At 40.1% G+C, this 24,313-nt stretch overlaps 2 protein-coding genes across 4 annotated transcripts in view; one reads left to right on the top strand and one right to left on the bottom strand.

Moving 5' to 3' along the window:
* The window catches only part of col15a1b (collagen, type XV, alpha 1b), a 49,402-nt gene extending 44,149 nt beyond the window's left edge, over positions 1-5,253 (top strand). For all 3 annotated transcript variants that reach the window (XM_029524124.1, XM_029524125.1, XM_029524123.1), the window contains one exon: positions 1,209-5,253. In XM_029524124.1, the coding sequence (XP_029379984.1) occupies positions 1,209-1,431 (223 nt within the window). In that variant the 3' untranslated portion in view covers positions 1,432-5,253. The remainder of the gene's footprint in view (positions 1-1,208) is intronic.
* On the bottom strand, positions 4,508-24,312 carry xrn1 (5'-3' exoribonuclease 1). Its single transcript, XM_029524122.1, has 41 exons — positions 24,099-24,312; positions 22,856-23,088; positions 22,148-22,245; positions 21,947-22,056; positions 21,714-21,824; positions 21,530-21,615; positions 21,347-21,434; positions 20,912-21,080; positions 20,484-20,551; positions 20,041-20,178; positions 19,775-19,938; positions 19,173-19,262; positions 18,429-18,585; positions 18,062-18,181; positions 17,515-17,684; positions 17,120-17,237; positions 16,620-16,712; positions 16,192-16,295; positions 15,869-16,003; positions 15,536-15,698; positions 14,343-14,456; positions 13,950-14,048; positions 13,747-13,862; positions 13,452-13,598; positions 13,269-13,358; positions 12,911-13,046; positions 12,767-12,823; positions 12,006-12,138; positions 11,819-11,888; positions 11,457-11,652; positions 11,200-11,289; positions 10,968-11,051; positions 10,135-10,185; positions 9,786-9,866; positions 9,478-9,615; positions 8,955-9,087; positions 8,668-8,831; positions 8,229-8,342; positions 7,372-7,477; positions 7,050-7,228; positions 4,508-6,956 (listed from the first exon to the last, which is right to left on the bottom strand). Exons 1-41 carry the CDS (start codon positions 24,171-24,173, stop codon positions 6,597-6,599), a joined length of 5,148 nt encoding a protein of 1,715 aa, XP_029379982.1. The 5' UTR covers positions 24,174-24,312; the 3' UTR covers positions 4,508-6,596.
* Position 24,313: the final 1 nt, after the last annotated feature.

Raw genomic sequence — 24,313 nt, 5'->3', positions numbered from 1 at the left:
ACAGCTCTCATTAAGGTTTTCAATGACATACGCCTCAACATAGATTAAGATAAAACATCAATCCTAGTGCTACTTGACCTTAGTGCAGCTTTTGACACTGTTGATCACAATATTTTACTACACAGACTAGAACAATGGGTTGGATTTACAGGCATAGTTATCAACTTCTTTGTTGCCATCGGCAACTGTACCTCAACACCAACGTCCTTGACCTGTGGTGTTCCCCAGGGGGTCTTGGGGCCACTATTATTCAACATCTATATGCTCCCACTTGGACAAATTATTCAAAATAATTTGATTTCATATCACAGCCATGCAAATGACACACAAATTTACTTAGCTCTGTCCCCAAACAACTATGGTCCCCTTGAATCTCTGTCAGTGTATAGAACAAATCAACACCTCAATGTCTCAATGTAATTATATTTGGAAAAAAGGAGGAAAGACTCAGGGTTGCCACTCTCCTTGACACAAAAGGATTGAAAGCAAAGGATACTGTTAAGAATCTTGGTGTATTAATTGACAGTGATCTAAATTTCAACAGCCACATGAAAGCAATCACTAAATTAGCTTTTTACCACCTCAAAAATAATACCAAACTTATACCAAATACCAAAAAAACTCATTCATGTATTTATCTCTAGCAGGGCTGATTACTGCAATGGAATTTTTGCAGGCCTTCCTAAAAAGACTATCAAACAGCTTCAGGTGATTCAAAATGCAGCAGCTGGGGTTCTCACAAAAACAAAAAGAGCAGATCACATTACTGTGATTCTTAAGTCCCTAAACTGGCTTCCAGCAAGTCACAGAATTCTGCAGAAAAACCTGCTGTTAGAACTAAACATGGTGAAGCAGCTCAGCTCTCGAACCAACTTTCGTGTTACATTAAAAAGGCCCCAACTGCAGCTAGTTTTAAATCTAAACTTAAGACCAAATTGTTCTGCACTGAGTTCTGTGTCTGTCTTTTAATTATTCCACCGTGTGTCTTTTATGTTTTTCTTGTTCATTATTTTTTATTTTAAAATGTTTTATTTGAATAATTTTTTTACTGTTGTGTTTATTTATTTACTCTTCGACTGTTGCCCATCTATGCTTTTATCTGCTATTTCTGTTTGGTTTTGTTTATGTAAAGCACAGTGAATAACCTCTGTCTATGAAATGCGCTATATAAACAAACTTGACTTGACTGACTCTCTCTCCCCCCTCAGGCCAGAGAAGCTGGTGTGGCACGGCTCCAGCACCGCAGGCATCCGCCTCACCTCCAACTACTGCGAGGCGTGGAGGACGGGTGACGTGGCAGTGATGGGCCAGGCTGCGCTGCTGCAGACAGGACGCCTGTTAGGGCAGCACACCCGCTCCTGCTCCAACCACTACATCGTGCTTTGTATAGAGAACACATACGTGGGCAACACACATCCACGGAGGACCTGAGGAGAGACAGGAAACACAAACACACACACACATTAACACTCAAAGAAATACACATGCAGGCATGCTGAAATGAGTAAAGTTAAATGTGACACGGAGCACATGAAACACATGCAGGCACATACAGACACTATAATGACATGTCATAGCTTCTGCAGGAATGATAGAAACCCAGACTGTGGGAACTTCTGTTCAGGCAGATGTGGTAACATGCAGAAGCGGGCTCCTACACAAGGACGGAAATATGAACACAATTTAAAAGCTTCTCTCACTTCGTTTAGTTTTATCTACCAGTGTAATCCAGCCCTGCGTGTGTAGATTTCCATTATTTATATTCACTATGAACACATAACAGGAAAATGTGTCATTGGAGCGTGTCCATTTACACATTTTAATTTTGAAAAGAAATTTATGTCATCACATAATCTGAGTAGATCTGAGTATCTTAAGGACCACACCAGTGTTCTTTCCTTTTTCTTTTTTTAAACAGCTACAGGCATACATTTTCTGTATAACCCTAACATCATACTGTTAAAAAAGCTAATTTGTACAAATCTCAAATTTACAAGACAAAAATAAAAGAATAGTAACAGATGCCTGAATTAAAAAAAAAAAAAAAAAAAAAAAAAAAACAGAAAAACTTGATAAAATATTCAGTTTACATTGAACCAAGTTGTCTAGAGCAGGCGACTGGTATGGCCCTTTAAGCCAGTATAAACAACAGCACTGTTATAGATTCTCATTATTTTCAATTTTATGTGACAGAAGTTTGGGTAAGACATGTATAAATTTGGACCTCATGTCTAATTTAGTTTGGACTGAATCTATCTGTTCGTAGACAGAATACACTTAGTCTACAACAAATGTGTCGCTTGAGTTTACTCAAAAAATGAACGTATTTAGTGTAATACAGGATGAGATGATTCCTTTCTTAAAGATAAGTCTGGAAATATTCTATATTTATGTTACTGTCATTAATGTGTTAGTTCCTCTCGCAGTATCTTACAACTACCTGCTTTTTCCTTCTGAGGCCAAGTCCTGTCTGAAAACAGGTCATGAATATGTGTTTAATTAAAAAAAAAAAAAAAAAAACAAACAAAAAAAAAAAAAACAGGCTCAACTTCCTCAAACAGCTGACCACTCTTGCTTTCAGCAAGTTTTACTAAAATAGGAGGAAGTTGTGTTTTTATTGGTGACCATTCAGTGCTCTTGTGGCTGTATACAGCAGAAATCCAAAGTGTGTGTTTATTGTGCTTGAGTAAGATGTTACCCAATACGAATGATTTTCTAGTTTTTGGACAACAATGTATTTCTACAGTTAGAGGAATAAGGTTCCAATTCACACAGAACACTTGGCATCATACATTCCCTGTGATGATGAAGAAAATATATGGACCGATTTATCAGAATCGGAATCATCTTTCAATCATCTTCACTTATCTTTAAATATGAGCGCAGTGTGAACCGTACGTATGCTAACTGCCATTTTCTAAATATAATTGCTCAAATCCTTGCCAACAGACTTAAATCATGTTCTACCATATAGCCTTAAAAAAAAAAATCTAAAACATTTTACAAGTATCTTCAGTGATTAAATCCATTAAAGAAAACATTAATGCAGAATAAAGGCACAAGATTAACCGCTTACCACATATAAACACACCATCATTTGCTTACACTGACTCGCAAATTCAAACAAGTTTTAGACGAGGCATTTTGTTCCTATTTTCTGCCAAACTAGTCTTAATATTAACACCCGTGCTTTAGTTTTAGTGTTAGAGCTGAAATCAGAGTGCGATTTTCATTAATTTATACTGTAGCTGAACTTAGTGAGGAAATCTAGCAAGTTCACTCTTGAGATTTTGAATAAATTGGAACATGTACACACACACATAAATATATATACATATATATGTTTTGGTTTTTTACTCTGTAGAGGTAGGTTTTGTGTGACACACACACACTAAGGATTTCCTCTCACCGTGTGTTGACTGAGATGTAGTTCTAGTTCTCTGGCTGCAGAGAATATGCAGGCCTGACAAAAAGGCACATGTTTGGATTCTCACACAGTTTTCCTGATTTCCAATTCTGATGTTTCTGTTCAAACAAAACTTGACCTTCTGGGGAAAAAAAAACATTTTTGCTGACTGGTGCTTGCAGAATAAATGTCTTATTTTGTGTTTTTTAAGTGGTGTCTCCATTTGTTTTGAAGGCATGTTCATGAAAAACAAATTGAAGCCAAGTGTTTCTGATTTAAAACGCAAATATTCTGGAATCTAATGAGCAGATTTGTTCACTGGAGACCTCATTTAGGTTTCCACACAGTTTGTTGCAATTTTAAGATTAAATTTGCTTTCCTGCCTCTTAGATTTACTTGTACCCAAATACTCTAAATTGCTCCTCTGCTAAAACTCTATATACACACTATACGTCTTTTTTTAATGTATATAAAATACAGGATATACCATGAATAATCCAACACCAAACATTTGCTTGGTGCACATGCCCAGTTTATCCCCTGGTATGTTTTAACAGATTTTTCTTACTACCCTTTAAAATATTTTTTAAGCCATATTTTTAAACAAATGATTTTTACTTTATTAAAGGGATATGTACAGCATATTCCTGGATCAAAACAACAAGTCATTTTTTTAACACTGAAAATTCTTGAAAACAAAACAAACAAAAAAAAAAAATAAAAACCACAACTGATGTGCTTCAATTTCCAAAATGCTTCCAAAACCTCCCCTTATTGCACCAGAGCCTTATAGACTTGAGTCCCAGGGTTGGTGTTAAAACAGACCAGTCTTAAAAAAAATACACAACATTACTAGAAGCCGGTGTCCCTCAAAACAAGGACAAAGTAAATACGTTTTACTTCTTGCCACAGATGCTTTCATCAGTGTAGCATCACCACAGACATTATTAGAACAATAATTAAATTGTTTAGAAAAGACCCTAAGACGCCTATAAAAAGAGTATTCATAAAATTCATAGCTTGAAAATAAATCAAAAAAAAAAAAAAAGAGCTTTAAAATGGAGAGATTTGATATGTGTGTAAACAAATCCAGACCTGTACAAAACCAGAAACTTTAATTGTCAAAAGCATCTCAGAGACTAATTATATTCAATTGAGTGGACACACAAGGTAAATGTATGAATGGTTTAAATATATTTGTTACAGTACCCTTGAGCTGTGTTTACACAGATACAAAATTAGCCTATTTTCAACCTCTATATTGCTTTTTATATCAATGTAAATATTTTTCCTCTCATCAGGTGTGTGTGTTTCTCTAATCCTATTCTACACACCTCTGAAAGCTCTGTATTTTCATTTATCAATTGAAAAAAAAAATGTCACAATACAGGGCGCCATAAACTTTGTGAGCTTCCAAATTCACAAGAGAACCAGTTCATCTCGGTGCAAGCTGAACAGATAGATGAAAAAGGATTTTTCTTTTGCACCTGTGTAAAAATTCAGCTGCAATTTCCTGTCACTATTCAATGAAAGCCACAAAATTTTGTACCAAGATGCCTTTTGGAGTGTGGCAGTGTGAATGACCGTAAAGGTCCGAAGAGATTCAAGAACTCTAACAAATAATTTGTAGAGGACAGCGTTCAAATGAAACGCTTAACAAGGTCCAGGTCATAAAAATAAAATGGAAGTATACAAAGACTATAGTTTGAGTCTCAATCTGGTGGTGTAAAACAGCGCTGCAGTGTGTGTGTTTCGGGGATGTTCTGCCACATGTATGGACATGATGTATCTAACTTTATTTTGGTGGTTTTTGTCTGTGACAAATCATAAAAAAGTATAAAAATGCAGCGCAGTGTCAAATGTCTGAGTGAAATAAAAGGCTGTGAAATGAGCTAAGAAATAATCATCACAAAATATTATAAAAAGGTAATCATTATTTGCCTGATTTCCACTACTGACAAATTATTATTTTGATGCTGATTGTTGTGACCATTTATGAACTGTTAGCATGGCGCTGCCTCATAAAGCATAGATTTCTAACATCCGTCCACATAGAGAGTATGTTAGCAGTTATTTGCGGAGGGAATAGGCTGCAGAAATCTGAGGCTCAGTATGGAGAGCATTTTATGCCACTTCTAAACATCCCTGTGCAATACTTGGAGATAATAATGGACGGGTCAGGAAGAGACAGGTGTCTATGAGCTGTAGTTTCCACCCAAACACAAACATCTATGGAGACATAGTTCCTATAACTGATATTCTTTTCCTATTTTCCAATATGAGCCATTTATTAGATTTCAAAACGGTGGCTTCATTAAAATGTGTATTTAATGAAGTGAGCTGTCACTTTCACAGGACCAGCCTCCTCCTGCAGCATGAGGAGTCAGCCATCACTTGGTAAACTCGATACACGGCACTGTATTTGCCGGACTTACTGCAGCATCGAATCACGGACACTTGATTAGTAAAACAGTGACATTATTAAGAGGATCAGATCAGCTTCCACTGTATCTGGAGGGAAAACTGAAGTTGAGGATGTAAAAGCACAACCACAGCAGCTATGTGGATGGATGTTTAGATCAGACACTTTGGGAATCCTTTCACTATTTTCTCTTTAAGGTACATAAGATGAACCTGCTTTTGGTTTAAAACCAGCATAGCAGCTCGCTTGCTGAACCAAGGAGACTTGGTCAGTCTATGTATGTCTGTGTTAAACGACATTCAGCAATTAATTTGTTTGTAATTTTAAATATAAAATGCAACATATGAGAAATCATGGTTTCCATTAAATACTTTAAAGAGGAATTCCGGTCCACAAAAACCTCTTTTATACCCCAAAAAAGGAAAAAAGTTTGCATCCCACCTTTTCACAACAGAAAGTTAGCTGCGGCTAACTCCAGCTTCAAGGCAACATTTCAGAGGGTGTGGGGTGTGGTAGACTCACCTACTGACAAAGTGAGTGAGGAATAGAGAGACAGTAGAATTATGTCCTGTTTGGAAACAGAGTCCTGCAACATAAGATGAAACTTTCCTCTGTGTCCCTGTTTCAGTCAAAGCTGCTTTCTCTGCTTAAATGTTGAGTGAAAGGAAATTTTGATCCGATGCTGAGTCAAGCTGTGAAACAGCAGCTGAAAAACACAAGACAAACTTCTGTCCTCACACACTAACACACAGACTCACAAACCCCATCTCAGTCTGAGACTTTAGCTGCCTCAAAGTTGACAGCCAGTTTTCTATGCTTTCTCTTGGAGGCGGAGCTGGGGGTGTGGCCTGTGGATGGAACGTTTTGCCGAGGGGGTGTGTGCGGGGCTGCTGTTGTCACAGAAACTGCATCTGCTAGGCTGGTGCTGAATGAAGAGCGGTTGCTGCTGGCAGCATGTTGGTGTGGCTGGTCTACATGGGTGCTCAGCGGTTCACTGAGATGTTGTAATTGGCCGGAAGGCTGGTTCTGGGCCTTCTGGGATTGGTTCCTGGCCACGGTTTGGGCAGCACTGTAAAACTCTCGAGTCTCCTGGTTTTTCTTATTGGCAGAGGCCCTCTTCTTGGTGACCTGCCAGAGTCAAAGAGCAAGCGAGCGCTGGGTCACCATGACAGCATTAGGAGGCAGAAATACCCTTCTACAATCTGTAGAGTGTGTGTTTACCTGTAAGGGGATGAACTGGTTGTGTGAGCCTATGGGTAACGTTGTTGCAGACTGGGGGTGGGCAGCGCCAGGGTAGGTTCCTGCTGTGCCATAGAACACTTGGCTCTGGTGGTGCAGAGGCAGCGGCATTCCCCACATAGGGGGAGGAGCGTAACCCTGGTGGGGCAACAGCAAACCACCTGGAAAAATAGGGCATGAGACGACGTAATGAAAAAGGTTCAACTTCATTACATGGACACATCTAAAAAGTCTCACATGAACACTGTTATTAATGCCCACAAAAAAATGCTGGACAGCAGGTAAACAGGGATTGAAGGCAAACCTTGCTGGTTGAACATTGGGGCCATGGCTCCTAAGGGTGGAGGTCGTATCTGGCCCATTCCTGGGTATAAAGGAGGTGGGAGGGGGAAGCTTGATCCCACCGAGTTCTATACATAGACAAGAGGACACTTTGGTTGTAAGTCTGATAAATAAAATGTAAACAGCCTTTGACAGTTTGTAGAGCTACTATATCAGTTTACCTGCTACTTATGGATGACAGAACTATTAGTATTTCATTAAATTTTGGGCTGTTTGTCTCTAATGCTGTTTAAAATATGTTATTTCTAGACTGAAAAGGGAAAAATTATCTTCAAATTATCTTTATTCTCTGAACAGCAAATAATCTTGCAGCAAAAACGTGTCATCAAATGCCCCACGTTTATGTTGCTTAACTGAATAAACCTGCGCTCAGATTGATTTAAAGAAAATGCAGCAACAGCAGCAAGCTCTTCAGATCAGCCTGGCAAAGCAGGTCTAGACACTCCCTAAACTGAGGATTGGTGGATGATTTGATATAAAGTTACTGTCCCTGAGATTAAATGAGTCTCTTTTCCTTTATTCAGCCACCATCAGGTAAATGCCATCTGTTGCAAGCGATACGGCCATAAGTATAATATTATAGAGCAAAATGAGCTGGAAAGCCTATCTTCTTTGACAAAACAATTAATTTCTTCAGTTTTTTAAACAAGTGGTTCAGATAAAAAAAAAAAAAAAAAAAACCTCTTCAGATCACACATAAGTGCAAATGCAGAAAATTATTTCTGATGAATTTTGATTTAAGTAAGATGATTCCAAAACAGTGGATTCTCTCATTTTCTCTTACGCTTGGCCAGCATGCGTGTCTGTGTTTGTATGTACCAGTCTTTGGAGGGCAAAGAAAGCAGCTTTCTCCTTGGCATCATTTTCTGACGGGCACTGTGGACCATGAACCATCAGTCCAGTGGAAAATTTAACCTGACACACAACCAGACCCTGTGGAGACAAAGGACAGTTTCAATACAAATATCCAGCTATCACTGACCAAATTATTGTGGGGAAAAAGGGAACGTTATAAGTGAAAAATAAATAGACTGTTTTCCCTACCACACCTTCAACCAATGACTCATAATTTAATCAATTGGAAATGTATAAAAAAACATTTAAAACTCCCCACAATTGCTCTGACGTATGTCTATGGTCTTGATTTTATTGAAGAAATCTGCAGACAGTTCCCCAGACCTTCTGACTTGTTTTCTGCTCGAACATGCAGTGTGATGACATACTTCTAAACATTCTGACTGATCAATTCAAGTACAACCTGTCTGTTGCGTATATAGCTGAATTCGGGTGGCGCCATGCCTAACCCCACACAGACACATGCCAGCTCGGACACTTTACTGGTCAGCACAGTGTTGGAGGAGGCAGCTGGTGCAGAGGAAGTTAATGCAGCTGAGTCAACATGTGGGACATCCATCTTGGCCGCTGTCCGAAAAGAAACAGAGATGGAGATAAATAAGAAATAAGGTTCAAACTTTTCATACAGAGCTGATCCAAAGAAATTTGGCTCCAGTAACCTTGGATGTGGTGTAGGGCCCAGTCACGTACCAAGTTTCTTGGATGATCTTCTCCTGTTCTGCTGCTGACCTCCAGATGGGGTGGAGTTAGGTTCCTGAAGAGTGGGACTTCCTGTTCCTGAACTGTCAATCTTCAGCATCTCTTTCAGCACCAGAGTTCCCTTCTACAGCAACAACCAAAACACAAACTAAGTTCCGAAACTCCAATATGTCACGCAGAACAGGGAAATAAACAAAAATAAAATAATTGTACAAACATACATGTTATTCAGAGAGTTCGAGAGAGTTTGATATTGTGATCACAGAAATAGGCCAGGTGGAAGGAAAACCTGAAATGATAACACCTCCTGCTCGGGCTGTGGCAGATGACTGAAAATATTAATATAGAGGTGACTGCCATTGGTCTGCTGCTATTGTTAAGAGATAGAACCTTATAACTAAGGTGTGATCAAAGTGATCATGTGTTCCATGAAGGTTTCCTCCCATCGCTTTATGTGATCTAGTAATACTAATAACTACTGCCAACTCCAGCGGTCTGCGCCTTTGATGCTCACCATGGCGAATGACTGTGGAGACAAAGGTCCATCTGTCTGGCTGGTGGGTGCAGATGGAGTGGCAGGGGGAGGAGGAGTCTGCTGGTTTCCCTTAGAGATCTTTAGATTGGCAATTAACTCCTCAAACTCAGTCGAGGGCTAAGTAGGAGAAATGTGAGAGGACAGAGGGATGAAGATGAGTTGCTACTTTACAAAAACTGAAAAGATTTGAACAAGGTTCTGACCCTTATGGTTCAAAAGGGTGACTAGCGGAGACCTTAGACATGCAGACTGTCCCCAAGAGCTCAACAAGTGACTTGTGTGTGTACCTTATTGGTTTTTCTCTGCGAGGGGAAAAGTGAGTCAGCGTCTTCATTTTTCTTCAACAGTCTGATGCCACCAACTGGGGCCTGAAAGGACAGATACACACATAAATATACAAATATAAATATAAGTATTATATTAAATGCACACAAGTCAATTCAAAAAATACCTACTTTTACTGTCCAAGTGTGAATGCACTCAGATGCATATTTTAACATCTATAGTTATATTTCATTATGAGCTACAGGGCAGGGAGCAGCCTCTATCCGCATCTTCCTTTGATGGACTCTATACTTTTTGGATTCTTATCAATGATACTGAAGTCTGTGGAGTGCGTCTAGTTTGGGTACTCACAGCTTTGTTGGAGGTTGGGTGCTGGTTCTTGCCCTGGAGGGAGTGTCCATCCTGGAGTTGTCAAACATACGGTTTTTAACTTGAAATTTAAAGTTAATCAGATATTGCACTTAATGAGGTCTTATTTTGGTGGTTGAGTTCGCAGTTCAGTGTGGTTATGGCTGTGGAGTAAAAACTGTTCCAAGAGTCGTGTGGCGCGTGTTTTTTATGGATCAGAAACGTTTGCCGGATGGCAAAAACTTTGACTCTGCTAACTCACACTAACTTTGTACAGTTTCATATCAAAGCTCCTGGCTGCCTTCCATTACTGATGTCTGCAATACTCACTTACACTTGTTCCACAGGTCAAATGAACACCCACTAACATCAGGGTTTTTGTGATTAATGTAAAAGGTTACAATCTGCATTTTTATCACTTCCTCAAACTGTGTGTCCTCACTCCTAACAGACAGGACAGACTGGCATGAAAGTGGAAAAGAGGTTGATCATCTTTCATTAGCAGGTACACCTGCGTTTGAGAAAAACCATTTAATACCTGCCAACTTTGGTAGAAAAGGGCAACTAAAGCTGGGCTGTATCCTGTTGGTGCACTGGGAACATTCTTAGGCTTTGATGTGTGTGTGTATTAGCTTGCCTGACAGGTTTTCTCCTAGACATGTTTATAGCTGGATGCAAAATCTGGTACCTTGTCTTCTAGAGATCAAAAGTCTGTGATTTAATCATATAATTACAGGACACTCAGTACTAATGGGCGCCCCTGTGCTCTGTGAATGTAGCAACATCCGTCTTACCAATTATCAAAAGCATCCAAACGCAGACAAACACAGACTTACATTATTCTGCCAATGAGCAGGAGGTTTGTTCGGTGGGCCCGAGTTCTGGAGAGCCTGCCACACATTACTGTATTCTTCTTTACTCTGGATGGAGACATGGAGATAAAAAGAATAATATGATCATTAAGTGTTGGAGTGGTGGAGAGCTGCCACTTCATGGATGTCACCTGCATTTATGTGGACACAGGGTGAGATAACCTGTGCAGGTGAGAAGACAGAACCTTAAACTTACTTTGGCTTGTTGTCTTTGAATGGGACCTTTAGATGGAGAGCTCCTGTTGCCCTGGGAGCATGCTTTCACCACACCATGTTTGTTGTTATGCTACAGGTGGAGAAGGAGAGAACAACAAATACTTGGGGTGAAGAATTCGAGAAATTATACCAACAAATGAATTATTAAAAAAAATAAAATAAAATAAAAAAAAAAGTCTCCTATTATTTTGTCTTTTCAAGCAGGAAAACAAAGTCACCCTCTCCTATCCCACTTACCTGCGTGGGTATAAAGGGGGACCGTGGCGAATGGTTGAGGCCAGACAGGTGGCGGTGCGAGTTGAAGTTGGCACCAGCAACAGGCTGAGGTTTGACGATGGCTGTGAGCTTGTAAGAAATGTGATCAGCTCGGGCTCCGTGGGAAAGATTGATGAGAGCGCAGGGAGGGAGGCGATAACCCCGGGGTGATGAAGACCTGATGAGACAGAGTATTAACACAGCTGGAGCAAAGGCTTTTCACGCAAACACTGAAATGAGCATACATCTAAGCAACCAGGTATTTCACTGTTCCACTTACACATACACAAATACACTAACACTCACAGTTTTGTATAATGAAGCAGCGCATTCAGTCTGATTACCTGATGATGAGGCCCCCGGCAAATTCTTCATCAAACAGCACTTCATATAGAACCTCTGCCTCACGCTCCGCTGAAACACACACAATTACACAGGTATATTTTTTGTCGATGTTTCAGATTTTTAAACTTATCTTTTAACAAGCAGGAAAGCAGAGCAGTGATTTATGGACCAGCCTTGTGATCTCACCTCCTTTAATGCCAATGACTGTTCCTCTAAGTCCTAGTGGGACAGTGAAGCTCTCCCTGATGTTGACCACTCTGTCAAACAGACGATACTCTGCATCCGGGTCTGGAACCACACCCTGCTGCTGCTCCAACGGCTACACACAACCATACAAAGTAGATGTCAACAATTCCAACAATAAATGACGTGCTCCATGGAAGCATTAGAACTTTTCCGCTGCAACAGTTCAGAACAGTGAAATGACAAGCAGGAATTAAAAAAAAAATAAATAAATTTTTCCATTTACCATCATTTAATCCAGTCACAAAACAATTCAGAGTCAAAATGTACATTGCTCTGTCACAGGATGGATAAAGCAAAAGCCTTTTTTTTTTTTTTTTTTTTTGCAGTTTAGCTATTGAAGCCCTCTATGTGGTAAGTTCTTGTATTACTCAGTGTCGTTAGTATTACATGCATGGTGTACATTTCTTTAAATCTGACTAATTTTATGTTGAATTTGCACAAGCTGGTCATAAACAGCCAGAGGGGCGGATGTGGCCCGGAGGGTTAGGGTTGGTAGCAGCAATAACAAACATCCACTATGCTTATTGTGCTGAATCACCAGGGACTCTAAAATTATGCTGATGAATCGCCACACCACTTAGTATATGAGATTTTTTATTTTACATTTACATCTTTACATCTTCCTTGTCTTCATGACCTTCCATCTGAACAGAAAAATGCTCACTGTCAACTTCTTCTCTAAACAGGCAAAATGTACTCACCCGGTAGAGCAGATGAGGCTTCACAGTCACTCTGACTTTCTTGGTGCTCTTCCTCACCTGAGCAAAAACGTGTGGGAGGGGTTAGTGTATAGAGGGCAGTGAGGACAGACACGACATGAATTAGTGCACAGAAGTATGATGAACCTTAGTTTTCTCCACTGCCTCCTCAATCCTTTCCACAATGGCAGAGTCCAGAACTTGTAGATCACACGATGCCCTGCTGATGGAGCTGACTGGGTGACTTTTCAACCAGGAAGTGATTTCAGCGACCTTCTCTGCCCTGTGGATCAATGTTCATTGCTAAATTGCAGTCCACTTAAAAGTCAGAAGATAGAATCCCTTCGAACTGTCTGTGCTGGCAAAGATAATTCTGATCCAGGCTGCTATCAACATCATTCTTCAGTTTTCCTCATAAATTCAACGGCATATCATTATGTGTCCCATATCAGAAGACATGAAATACCATTTTTATGCGTCATGTTTTGTTTTTGTTTTTTTATACCCATTTTGGTCCTCTCCAGGCCAGATGTCATCTTCATAGAAAACATCATCATGACTGTTTCTGGACACTGAGTCAAACACCTCAGAAAATCTATAGAAACAACAAACAACATTTTACATATTCTGATTTTGAGAATTAGCTCTGTGCCTGGAAAACAGGGTGTGGGTTCTTTTTTTCTCTTACCTGTCTAAGTACTCGGCAAGCAGCTCTTCCACAGCAGCTGAGTAGAGCCATTCCTTCTCAGTTCTCTTGGTGTAGCCAGGAACCTCCTCATTCTTTTTGTTGAACTTGAGGTTCAAGCCAACATTGGCTCTTTGCTCCCCACAAGGACTGAACATGAGAAGAGGAGAAAAAGCTGAAAACTAAATTCTTGAATTCAGAGCAGAACCTTTAAGTTTCATGTAACTAAAAGCTTAATTAACCATCAATGTGACCATAAGGTGCTGATGACTAAGATAAATACGTCTAAGGTGCTCACTTCTTCTTAGAGCCTCTGCCGATGAAGATGCTTCCTGAGAAGCGGGAGACAAGGTAACTGGTGATGCCAAGACGGGAAGCCAGAATATATCCAGGACTGTACTTCACACAGTATTTCTATTAAACACAAATACCCACACACGTGAGTCATAATTGGGTGAGCATGAAAAATACTTAGTTGACAAGTGTATGCATGTTTCTTACATGCTGATTCTGGATTAAGGGCTCCAACTGTGGCTCATGAGGCACGTTGAAGACCACACGTACTCGACCATCTTTGATGACGTCACTTGAATCCTGCACCTGGTTAACCAGGAACAAAACTGATGGTGATTAAGGACAACACAATTTAAACAAACACACAATAAGCCAAAAGAACATGTTGCTCTCCACAAGCAATGCAGCCAATAAATCAACAAGATACAAGGCAGGAGGAGGGAGAACTTCTAAAAAAATCATGTTCTGATTGGCAGCTCTGCTCCAGTAGAACCTGGACTGTCATGAGAACATTATTTGTTGAAGGTTTATATAACCTCCTTAAAATACCTACTATCTATCTATCATTAAAGGAATTAGAGAGCAAAGCTGATCACTTACCTCTCCCATGGCACCATAATACGGGTTCCCCACCATGAAGACTGTGGTGGCTTGAGGAAAGAGCTCGTTTAAGCTCTTAAAGCTGGTGAGGGATGAGTAAAAGGCCTTGATGTCCTGAGAAGATGGAAAAAGAAGCAGAAAGTTAGCTAATGAGTGATGTTGCTGGCGACAATAAGTCATACAATATGTTTCCATGAGCTTTACCAGTGTATTTAGGATGACAATTCTACATTACAAATAAAAGCCTTACTTCTACTCTGTGTCTGTGAGAAACTTGGCTCATAGCCAATTCCACAACACAATTATCTGTAACTGTAATTAACAGACACTGAGTATGTTTACATGCACAGGGTTGGTCAAATTACAGCCAAAGTTAGACTTTCTCAGGCATTTGAACAACTGTTGCTGTCCAAGTACACATGCTGAGGAGAGTATCAATTTATTGACCTCCTGAGTATGTCAAACTCCGCTATGGTAGGTGGAGCTGTACCCCTTTCAACTTGTGTATATGGAATCGCTTCTTATGTCATAGACGAAAAGATGGTGTACGAGGAGATTGATAGTGATACAGTTCTGTGCATATTAATTACACTAAATCTACGATGATAGCTTCTTGAGCATGCGCAGAGCGGAAAATCTGACCACAACCCAATGGGGCGCACACATGCTGGAGTTAACCAACTACGAATCACTATGCATTTCTATGAATTATGAATCAAATGCTTTTTCACAGTCTGATTGCGGTTGAATTAACACAACAATTTAGTTATCTCCAGTGCATGTCAACGTAATGACTATCAGTGATTCAGCTTGGGCGGCCCCCTGCAATAAATTCAGCATAAAATGTTAAACACAGCTGTCCTGCAGGTCTGTGATTCAGATGGACAGCCACACTGCAGCATTTTTGCTTTAAAAAATGAATATGAATGAGCATAAAAATACAGAATTTATAGAATTGGTAGTCAAAAGTTTTCAAAACTAAATCAAGTCCTGCAGTGTTTTCAAAAATTATACATTTTCAATGCTCAAACTTTGAAGAAGCCTGGACAGGAAGTGAAGAAAAAGCAAAGGAAAAGCATGTCTTTAGAGTGTCAAATTCACTTCCTGGATGAAGTTTGGTTGGTTACACTGTATTTTTCCATAATTTTCTTTGTGTATTCTTTTTCCTTTGTGCTGAATGTGTCAACATGTACCTTAACCACCGTCTGGTAGGCAAAAGGAAGAACTTGTTTGGCCCATTGTTTCTCTAGTTCTACCACTCCATTGGCTTTGGGGACATACTTCCTTCCTGTCAGCAACTGGCCATACAAAACCACATATGTTTCGGTCACGACAATACCTTTCCTCTTCAAGAAACTGCAAGGATGAGAAATACTCAGTGTAAGTTAAATGAACAAATCACAGTGCTTCATGATTTTAGGAAAGAACAGAAAATACCTTTTTGAGAAGAGAGATGTTTTCAAAAGTCATATTTCTATGAAAAGATGTTTGGAAAGAGCTTTGTTGCTTTGTGTTTTGTGTCTTACTGTTCAGTGATTCCCTGGACATCCTTCACCCAGTCCTTCTGCTCCTTGTCAGACAGGCAGATGACTTTGGTGGGAGGAGGCGTGGAGGGTCGGTCATATACTCTCTGGACACCAGGAGGTTCCTCCAGACAAAACCTGCAAATCAGGGGGAAATGTTTTTAATATTAGCTGAGCACAACAAATAGACAACTCTGAGCTTCCAAATTACTATCCACATCTGGTATATGCTAAGCCAGACTGAACAAAACAAAAGAAAAGAGAAGAGAAGGACACATTTCACACAGTGTTGTAACGTATCTGAATGATTGGCAGCAGAATCTTACTTTGTCTCGCCATCTGACACTGCAATGATCCGAGCCTCCTCTAGATGGGGCCAGTTCACAAACACAGACTTCCCCAGTACCTGTGCAGCAACATCATCACACACCTGGAGATTCAGAAAGATGAACAAAGAGCCAAAGATTTAAACTGAGTATCTTCAAAATAAATACAGCTGGGAAACACACAAATGGATCTAAAGCTAACTTCAAGCATTATTCAGGTCCTCTGTTTAAGTAGTCTTTCTCCATAATGAAGCTGCATAGTACACATCACGCTCGCATGCGCGCACACACACGTCATAGTAAAATTTGTCTTTCAAAGATAAATGACATAATGAGATCTGCCTTGAATAGTGTCAATGTATTTACAATATACAGTTTTTAATATTTTTGTTCTCAAGAGTAAAATTATGGAAGGAGTAAAACTTCACCATTTCTCCTTGACTGGGAAGGATCTCAAGTATCATGTTCTCCCCACGGCTGCTCTGCTGGAACACGACCACCCCACTCTTCTTCTTATAAAACTTAAGACAGAGTGAGTCCAGAACAGGGAAAAGAGGAGTTACTTTTTAAATAAAACAAATGTGACAGGTTTCATCCTGAATGAAAAGGCTGTTTAAAAAAAAATAAATAAAAAAATTAGCCCTCAGCACATGTCATCCCCTTCACACCTGTTTTCTTTGGTCCAAATCAGATGAGGAGTTTTGCATATTTGGTCTTTTTGCTTGTTTCAGTCTCTTTTCATACAGAAAAAGTGGTGAGCAAAATCAACATGCATCACTACAAACTGCATCCCAGAATGCAAAGCTGTGCAACTACAACAAACTATAAAAGTGCAGATGTTGAAAAGTTTGTTGCTTTTCTGTGTAAAGGTTTAGGGTAACAGCCTGTCTGGATTGTCATTAACCGTCCAACACAAACACACTCCTACCTTGTGTCTGATGTGTTGCAAAGTGGGGAAGCCACAAAAGTAGAGAGCTGAGCGGTCGATGCGCCTGCTGACATGGTCCAGAGGGACCTGCCAGGCATCCATGGGGATGCGTTCTTGTCTGTATCAGCCAGAGACAAAATCAGTACAATCATCATGCAATTAAAGCCCTTTTCAGGACCAAGCAGACTGAATTCAGCAGTGACAATTTACAAGTACAATTACATTAAAGATGTTAATTCAAGAATTTGGTATTGTCTTTTCTCCTTCTTATTTACAATAACTGCAGTTGTAAAACTATGAATTCCATGGAATTGACTAAAATGATTGACTACATGTCACTCATGAAATGCATTGTTTGAGACAGATAAATTAAGTGTGTGGGTGTGTTTTCCCACCTGGCATGGCAGTGCACAATGTTGGGGAACAGCTGAGGCAGACTGGAGGTATATGTGAAGTCCAGCTCACTGTCATATGTGTAGACAATGCACTCTGTGTGACAGTTCCTAGCATTCTCTTCTTTCGTCAGTTTGCTGTTGCAGGGCTCCATGGCTGCTAGCAAGCACCTCTGTTCAACAAACAGCATATGGATTTTACTGTTAATGTGTATCAATGGGTTTTTTTGTTGTTGTTTTTTTGTGTTTATTTTCAGTATACATTGCACACCTTTCCTCAAAGTGTTTTTGCGCGTACTTGTAAATGCTACACACTAACGGATTTTTAAAAAGTATTTTCCTGAGAGTGACAACATCTTGGCTTGCCCTCCCTTTTTACTACATCTTTAAATATCAGCCTGAGGGGCAAGACTTGGTTTTATGGTTAGACATTGAGTTGTGATGAGTTAAGAGTTGGGGCAAAGGGGTCGGACATCTATTGTGTCAATGAGTGCCCTCACAAAAATAGAAATATAATATACAAGTAAATGTGTATTGTGTATGTTCCTACCTCATCAATGAAGGGAATGAGCACCACAGCCTCCCACTCCTGCTGCTTCCCATTGAGGTCCGTTTTAAAGTCAAGTGGGTAGTTCTCAATAATGGGTGAACTTTCACTGGTCATCAAGTGCTGAAACAATGAAATATGTAAAAAATTACAAGAAGCTACATTATTGAATGCTTACAATTATTTTTCAGACGTTGACAAAATGGTGATGGTGGATTATGGTGAACAGGAAAAATCCAGCACCAAAAAAAGTTAAATAAAATACGAAATTGTTCATCGGCACATGAATGTCCGCATGCAGTTCATGATCTGTGTGTGTGTGTGTGTGTGTGTGTGTGTGTGTGTGTGTGTGTGAGTGTCTGCATGTTACCCTGTAACACTGAGGAAGCAGCTCCATACTGGCAGCAGGCAGGACTGCCAAAAGCTGCTGGAAGGGCATGAAGGGTTTACCAAGCTCAAAGGTCAGTTTCAACCCAGATATATTCCTGATGTCAGACAGGAAGGGGGCGTAGTGATAGGGATAGTACCTAAAGTGACATAAATATCATAAAAAAAGAGTGGACTCATAACACCCTCCTCTTCCCTGATTTGTCTGAGTTGTCTAAAAACAGCTTTTTTCTTAAACTGGACTTAATGAAGAGAACTGTGGGACATTTTCCTGTGTGAAGTTTTACATGTGAAATAACGTCTTTATTGTCTTTGCAGCAACAATCTATAAAACCACTACACATACATATATACAAAAATAAAAATATAGAATAAATAGATACATAAAACTCCATAACATAGAGTAGATTTTATCATAATGAATTTAAATTAAAGGCAAATTGAACAACTCAACCCACAACAACCCATATCCTAAAACATCTCTGTGACTGGGCTCTTCTGGGAGCGGATAGCATGAGCCAAAATCACCTTTGACCAAAATGGCTCTGACTTGATCAACATGACTGAGATCATTTAAATTAGTGCCAGTGATCTCTTGGCATTGGGAGTTCAGTAATATTTGTCAATCTATTTGTTTTAGTCATGAAAGAGATCAGACATCCAGGGCACTGGGATTCAGACAAACAAAGAGCAGAGAGTGAGTGACATGTGACACAGACGTTCTTACCAGCTCCAGGACTGAACACCGTGGTAATAGTAGTGGAGAATCCACTGGATACCTTCAACATAGCACCGGGCCTGCTTGGCTAGAAACTCGCTGCAAAGGGATGAAGAAAAACAAATGTCAGTAATAGAAGTGATGCTTAGTTAACACAGTACAGTACAATACAACAACAGTAAAGTGACATTTAACATTCAAGTACTTTTAGACGAAAGACGAAAGTATTTAGAACTGCAAAATAAATTGTGATAGTGTTGCCTCTGACATTAATATGTTATATTCCTGTGCTGACATGTGATTGTCTAACAGTGAGTCTGTGTAGAAGACCACAGCTATTAAACTCAAACTAGGTGACCACTGACTTATCCAAATCACGATTAACAAATACAACAGGTTTATTGTAGACACAGGAGCTGTTTCTCTTTTTTTCCTAATGTAAAGATAAACTTTTGGGCATCAATTAAACCTGGGGGAACCCCTAACAGATAACACTCTTATTGATTGGTGGTTATCCATACAACTGGAACTTTTCTATAAATGATCTCCTCTGTGTCCAAACCAATTTGTCTTTGCTCTCTGTGCTGTATGTGTGTGCTGAAGTCACTCACTCAGACACGACATCCACACCCATCTTAGTCATGTAGTAGGTGCGTTTGTACTGTCTGAACTCTGTTTCAAAAATATCATCCTCCTCTTCTTCATCTTCAACCACTGCTTCCTTTCCTTTTACTTTCACTTCATCCAATGAGGTCAGCACTGCCAGGGAAGAATCCTGTTCCAAAACACACAAAACAAATGACAGGAGTTATTTATGTGTTCAAACTCACAGAAAGACAACACAACATTGAGTTTATTTTCATCAGTGCTCTTTCACCTCCATCTTGTTGGGGTCTTTGCTTGCAGCCTCCTTCTCTGCTGCAAGTCCAGCTGCCTCGTTCAGATACTTGTTACCAACTTTACTCTCAAACCATTTCAAATCCACAAACACCTCGCTAAAATGTTCCCTGTCAAACTGGAAGGAAGTAGCAGAGGGGAAGAAGTGAGAGAAAAATTCCAATCAGACATTTTAGAATTTATATAATCATGTAATGATTCATAAAAAAGCCCTAATTAATCCTAACTTCATAACAAACATCTGTACTAAAAACAACCCAAATGCAAATTTGATGTGTAAAAAGGTAGATAACTGTTACACTTATAAAAGATGCAACAAAACAGCTCTACAGGTTAAAAAAAAAAAAATAATAATAGTAAACTAATGCCCATATGACTGATTTTAGTCATGAAGTATTCACAGCGAGCTTTACTGTGTCTCACCTCAGCAAGCTTCTCCAGGTATTTCTCAAAGTTTCGGAGGTTTAAGTGTCCATTCTCATTCAGATAACCTGCATTTTGGGTACACATTGGGTACATAAATTTGAACTTGATTAATCCAACTAGGAGCATTGGTTATGAGCAGGCTGTTGTGCAGACAGAACACATCACAAGGACAGTCAAACAGATACACCAAGCAGCTTAAACATAGAATAAATCTATAAATTAACAGAATATAAAAGTAATATACATATATGATGATATCATTTTGTTACCAAACTAATTGTATAAACACTGTGCCCAATAGAATCAGAACCAAAAACACTTGAAATTGAAAGCTCATGCTTGAAAAATGACATCAAGAGAAACTTGCACATGCTTAAAATTTGTAGGGAACATTTCATAATACTGAGAGTGTGCATGTGTCTCACCGCCAACACTGGGTAGTATGCTGATGTAGGTCTTATATAGCAGCGGCAAAGCGTCATGGTTGATGTGAAGATGAGGAAGGTGAGGGATGAAGTCATTTCCCACCAGGAATCCCATGAGGATCCAGTCATCTATTATTCGCTCCAAGTCATAATCAGAACCAATGTGATTCTGAAAAACGTCCATAAACATAATCACAATCCAGCCATTGTGATCATCTGGGATTTTGCACAGTTGTACTAATGGTGTTGTTTGCCCCATATTGTGTAAACTTGTGGAATATGTGCGTGTTTCCTGTGCAGATGCTTGTGATCAAACCCGGACATTCTTCACATGGCGACTTGCAAGGACATTGCACTGGTGTACACGGAAAGACAACGGGAATGTGAATGATAAAAAAAGAGCTTATTGAGGTTGTGCGTGTTTGTGTGTCTCACCTTGAGATCAGAGAACTCGTAGTCGATGTACTCCCTCATCAGAGACAAGTGAAGCAAATGAAAAGTTGTCTCCTCTGGAGCTGTTATCCTGGTTGAGGAGAAGAGAACGAGGTTGAGAAGAAGAACAAGAACACTACAGGAGACCAACTTTTCAGTAGAGAATGAGAGGAAAACATATTGCACCTTTTCTGGGACTTCTTTCCTCCAAAGCGGACCTCTTCTCTGAGCAGGGAGAAATTAGGCTCATGGCTGGTTAAACCCAACATTATCTAGAACACAGAGCACAAAGATCATGTGTGCATGTCTTGGACGACCACGGTACTGCCTGTACTTGTGTAACTCTAAACCACTGGCACATAAACACTACCAGGTCAGCATCCAGTCCGTAAAGGCAGTGTCGGGTGTTGGGGTTGTGACCAGGCTTTGCATTCTCAGAGCGAATAAATTCCATGATCTTATGTTCCCCTTCCCCTGGTGTCTAGAAAAGAAATACATACTTAGTTCAGTCAACACTGACAAAGCTGCAACAGAGTCACGGTAACTGAAAAGCTATAAGAAGCATGTTTTTGCCGACAAGGAACAACACAGCTGTTAACACACCTCATGACCAGACAGGTAGACATGAACATTCTGCCACAGCTTGTCAGTGGAGATCTTGTTGTGGACAAAATATTTGAGCTGCTCCTGAAGTCTCGCCATGAAGTCAGTGCCTGGGGAAAGGATCTGAGTTTAACGCAGCTCATGCATAAGGACACATTAAGTAATATACTTCAGCATGGGACAAAATACATTCAAACTTACCAGGAGTGATGCAGTTGGAGTCGAAGCGAGCCTCTGTGGGGAGGACCTCTCCTTTATCCAGGGCTTTTTTAATCTTTTCCTCAGCTTCTTTGGCAGACCTAGACACAAATGCACAGTTCCCAGCAGCTTAAACTCACAGGTCTGCCTGCCTGTCGTCAGACATTTTCTGGCTCTAAGGTTTTAGGTTTTTGTTACTGTTGTTGTTTGTTTTGTAGTTATTTGTGTTAAAGTCTGTTTGGGGCTAACTTGTTAAGATGTTCATAAAAGATGCTGGTTTAAAACAGTTAGAGACACATATATGACTAATAGAGCACAAATTACACCAGACAGGATGCAAATATGATGGTATACAGAGCTGTCATCTTGAACTGATATGTAAAAGAGAAGGAAACATTATTTTCACTTGGCATTTTACATCATGCTGCAGGCATGCTCATAAAATTCCATTTCTTTATTTGGTCACCTCACAAAAAGCTGCTCCAACAACCTAAATTTAACAATCGCATTTGGATGTCTAAGGTTGAGAGGAGAGGCATTTATGAGTGGAAGGCTGGAAATTTTTATTGTGGGAAAATATTGGTCTTCTCTAATAATAATAATAATAATAATACTAATAATAATAATAACAACTATTACTAATGGAAAAACTATTGGTAACAACAGCTGGTGACTACTTGCAAATTTCTTTCACTCTGCATCCCTGTCTACCTGAATCTCCGTCCTCTCTGCTGGTTCATCTTTGCCCTTGGAGCCACACCATCCACAGCCATGAAGAAGACCTTGCGTGGCTTGATAATCCTGAAGAGAACCTCCAAGTAATGGAAGATGTCAGCAAAAATCTTCTCCTCGGAGATGCGAAAGTGGACATCCTCGTCGTTTGGGTGGGAACACTGGTGGATAATCCCATTCATGTCCAGGTAGAGATTGTCAAATTCTGGTATCTGAAAAAAGAAGGAACACAAGAGCAATGTAGGTTTTTGAAATACACTTTGTAATATTTCTTTAAAGATACTTTGCTGATAGTCATTGATTTTTAGAAATGCATCGCTCAACAACAAATGCATGTTTCAGGGTTTTTAAATGTTGTGCTTCCCTCCAACTGACAAACTTTGCACGCCATGAAAACAAGGTCGCTTGACTTTTTCGGTCCCCTACAGGATTCAACCTCCTGCAGCCTGACACAGACGGAGGGCAAACACTCCAACAACACAGCTTTGTTGACATCTAGGTTTAGTAACAGGATGAAGGGCCTGTATATAATGTCCCACCCACCCAGAACTGCCTTTTGCAAAGAGAATGACACCTGACCACGTCCAGCTGATGAAACTGCTGCTGCTGCATTGCAACACTATCTTCCTCACTTCGCAGGGAACTAGGTCATTCAAGTCCACTCCGACGGACCGAAGCAACCTTAAAAGCCCAATCGAGTAATGCTGCCTGAAATGCCCTCCTCGGTTTCACATACAGGATGACTCCAACAACTTCACAAACGTTACTATACAGTGAAACTAGCTGGTATGAATCACCAGCTGTGGCGTCTGTTCGGCTCTCTGTTGTAAAGTTAGTTAGCTCGCTGACTGTGAGGAGTTCTTTGTTGGTGGGAATGTTCTGCCCCAACAAAGACCTAAAGTACCCGGAGGTCACACATTTACTCCCTCACATCCACTTTGACCCCCTTAACGTTAAAATGTAAACCCGTAACAGCAAGCTACTAAGTGCTGGACTTTGGCAAATGGCGCTAGGTTTTCGTTTAGTAGAATCAAACAGTGGAATAAAGTGGAATTTCAGAGTGGCCCTGTGTCCGGTCAATAACATCGGGGAGGTGCGTGGAATAAAAGTTGAACGGCCCTCCATACTTAGCTCGCTAGCAACCAGCTAGCTAGGCTAACGAAGCGGCTGTCGGTTAACGTTGGATAGCGAAGCTATCGATATTCCTCGCATGGTTTCCTACCTGATGTTCCTTGACAACTTCACTGAGACACGGATATCGCTCCGAAATCCATCGGTAAAATTTCGGGACGCCCATCTTCGATGCAAAGCTCTCAGCTCCTAGAGTAAATCGGTCGGCAGTCAAAAACTGTGAGCAGATGTGGACGACGTTACACTGTCAAGGGTTACAACTTGCTTTCAGTGGAATCCGGGTTTTGTTTCCATCGACCGCTAACT

The sequence above is a fragment of the Echeneis naucrates genome, chromosome 17 (genome assembly GCF_900963305.1).
Source record: "Echeneis naucrates chromosome 17, fEcheNa1.1, whole genome shotgun sequence".
Classification (NCBI taxonomy): Eukaryota; Metazoa; Chordata; class Actinopteri; order Carangiformes; family Echeneidae; genus Echeneis; species Echeneis naucrates.
Note: the sequence above shows the minus strand (reverse complement) of the source record. Positions and strands in the feature narration are given on the sequence as shown.

Coding starts and splice junctions, on each gene's coding strand:
- xrn1 (XM_029524122.1), bottom strand. CDS start 24,173: ATGGGCGTCCCGAAATTTTACCGATGGATTTCGGAGCGATATCCGTGT. Junction 19,939..20,040: donor AAGACCCCAACAAGATGGAG/GTGAAAGAGCAC, acceptor GTTTTGGAACAG/GATTCTTCCCTGGCAGTGCT. Junction 17,238..17,514: donor ATTGTGCACTGCCATGCCAG/GTGGGAAAACAC, acceptor TGGCTGATACAG/ACAAGAACGCATCCCCATGG.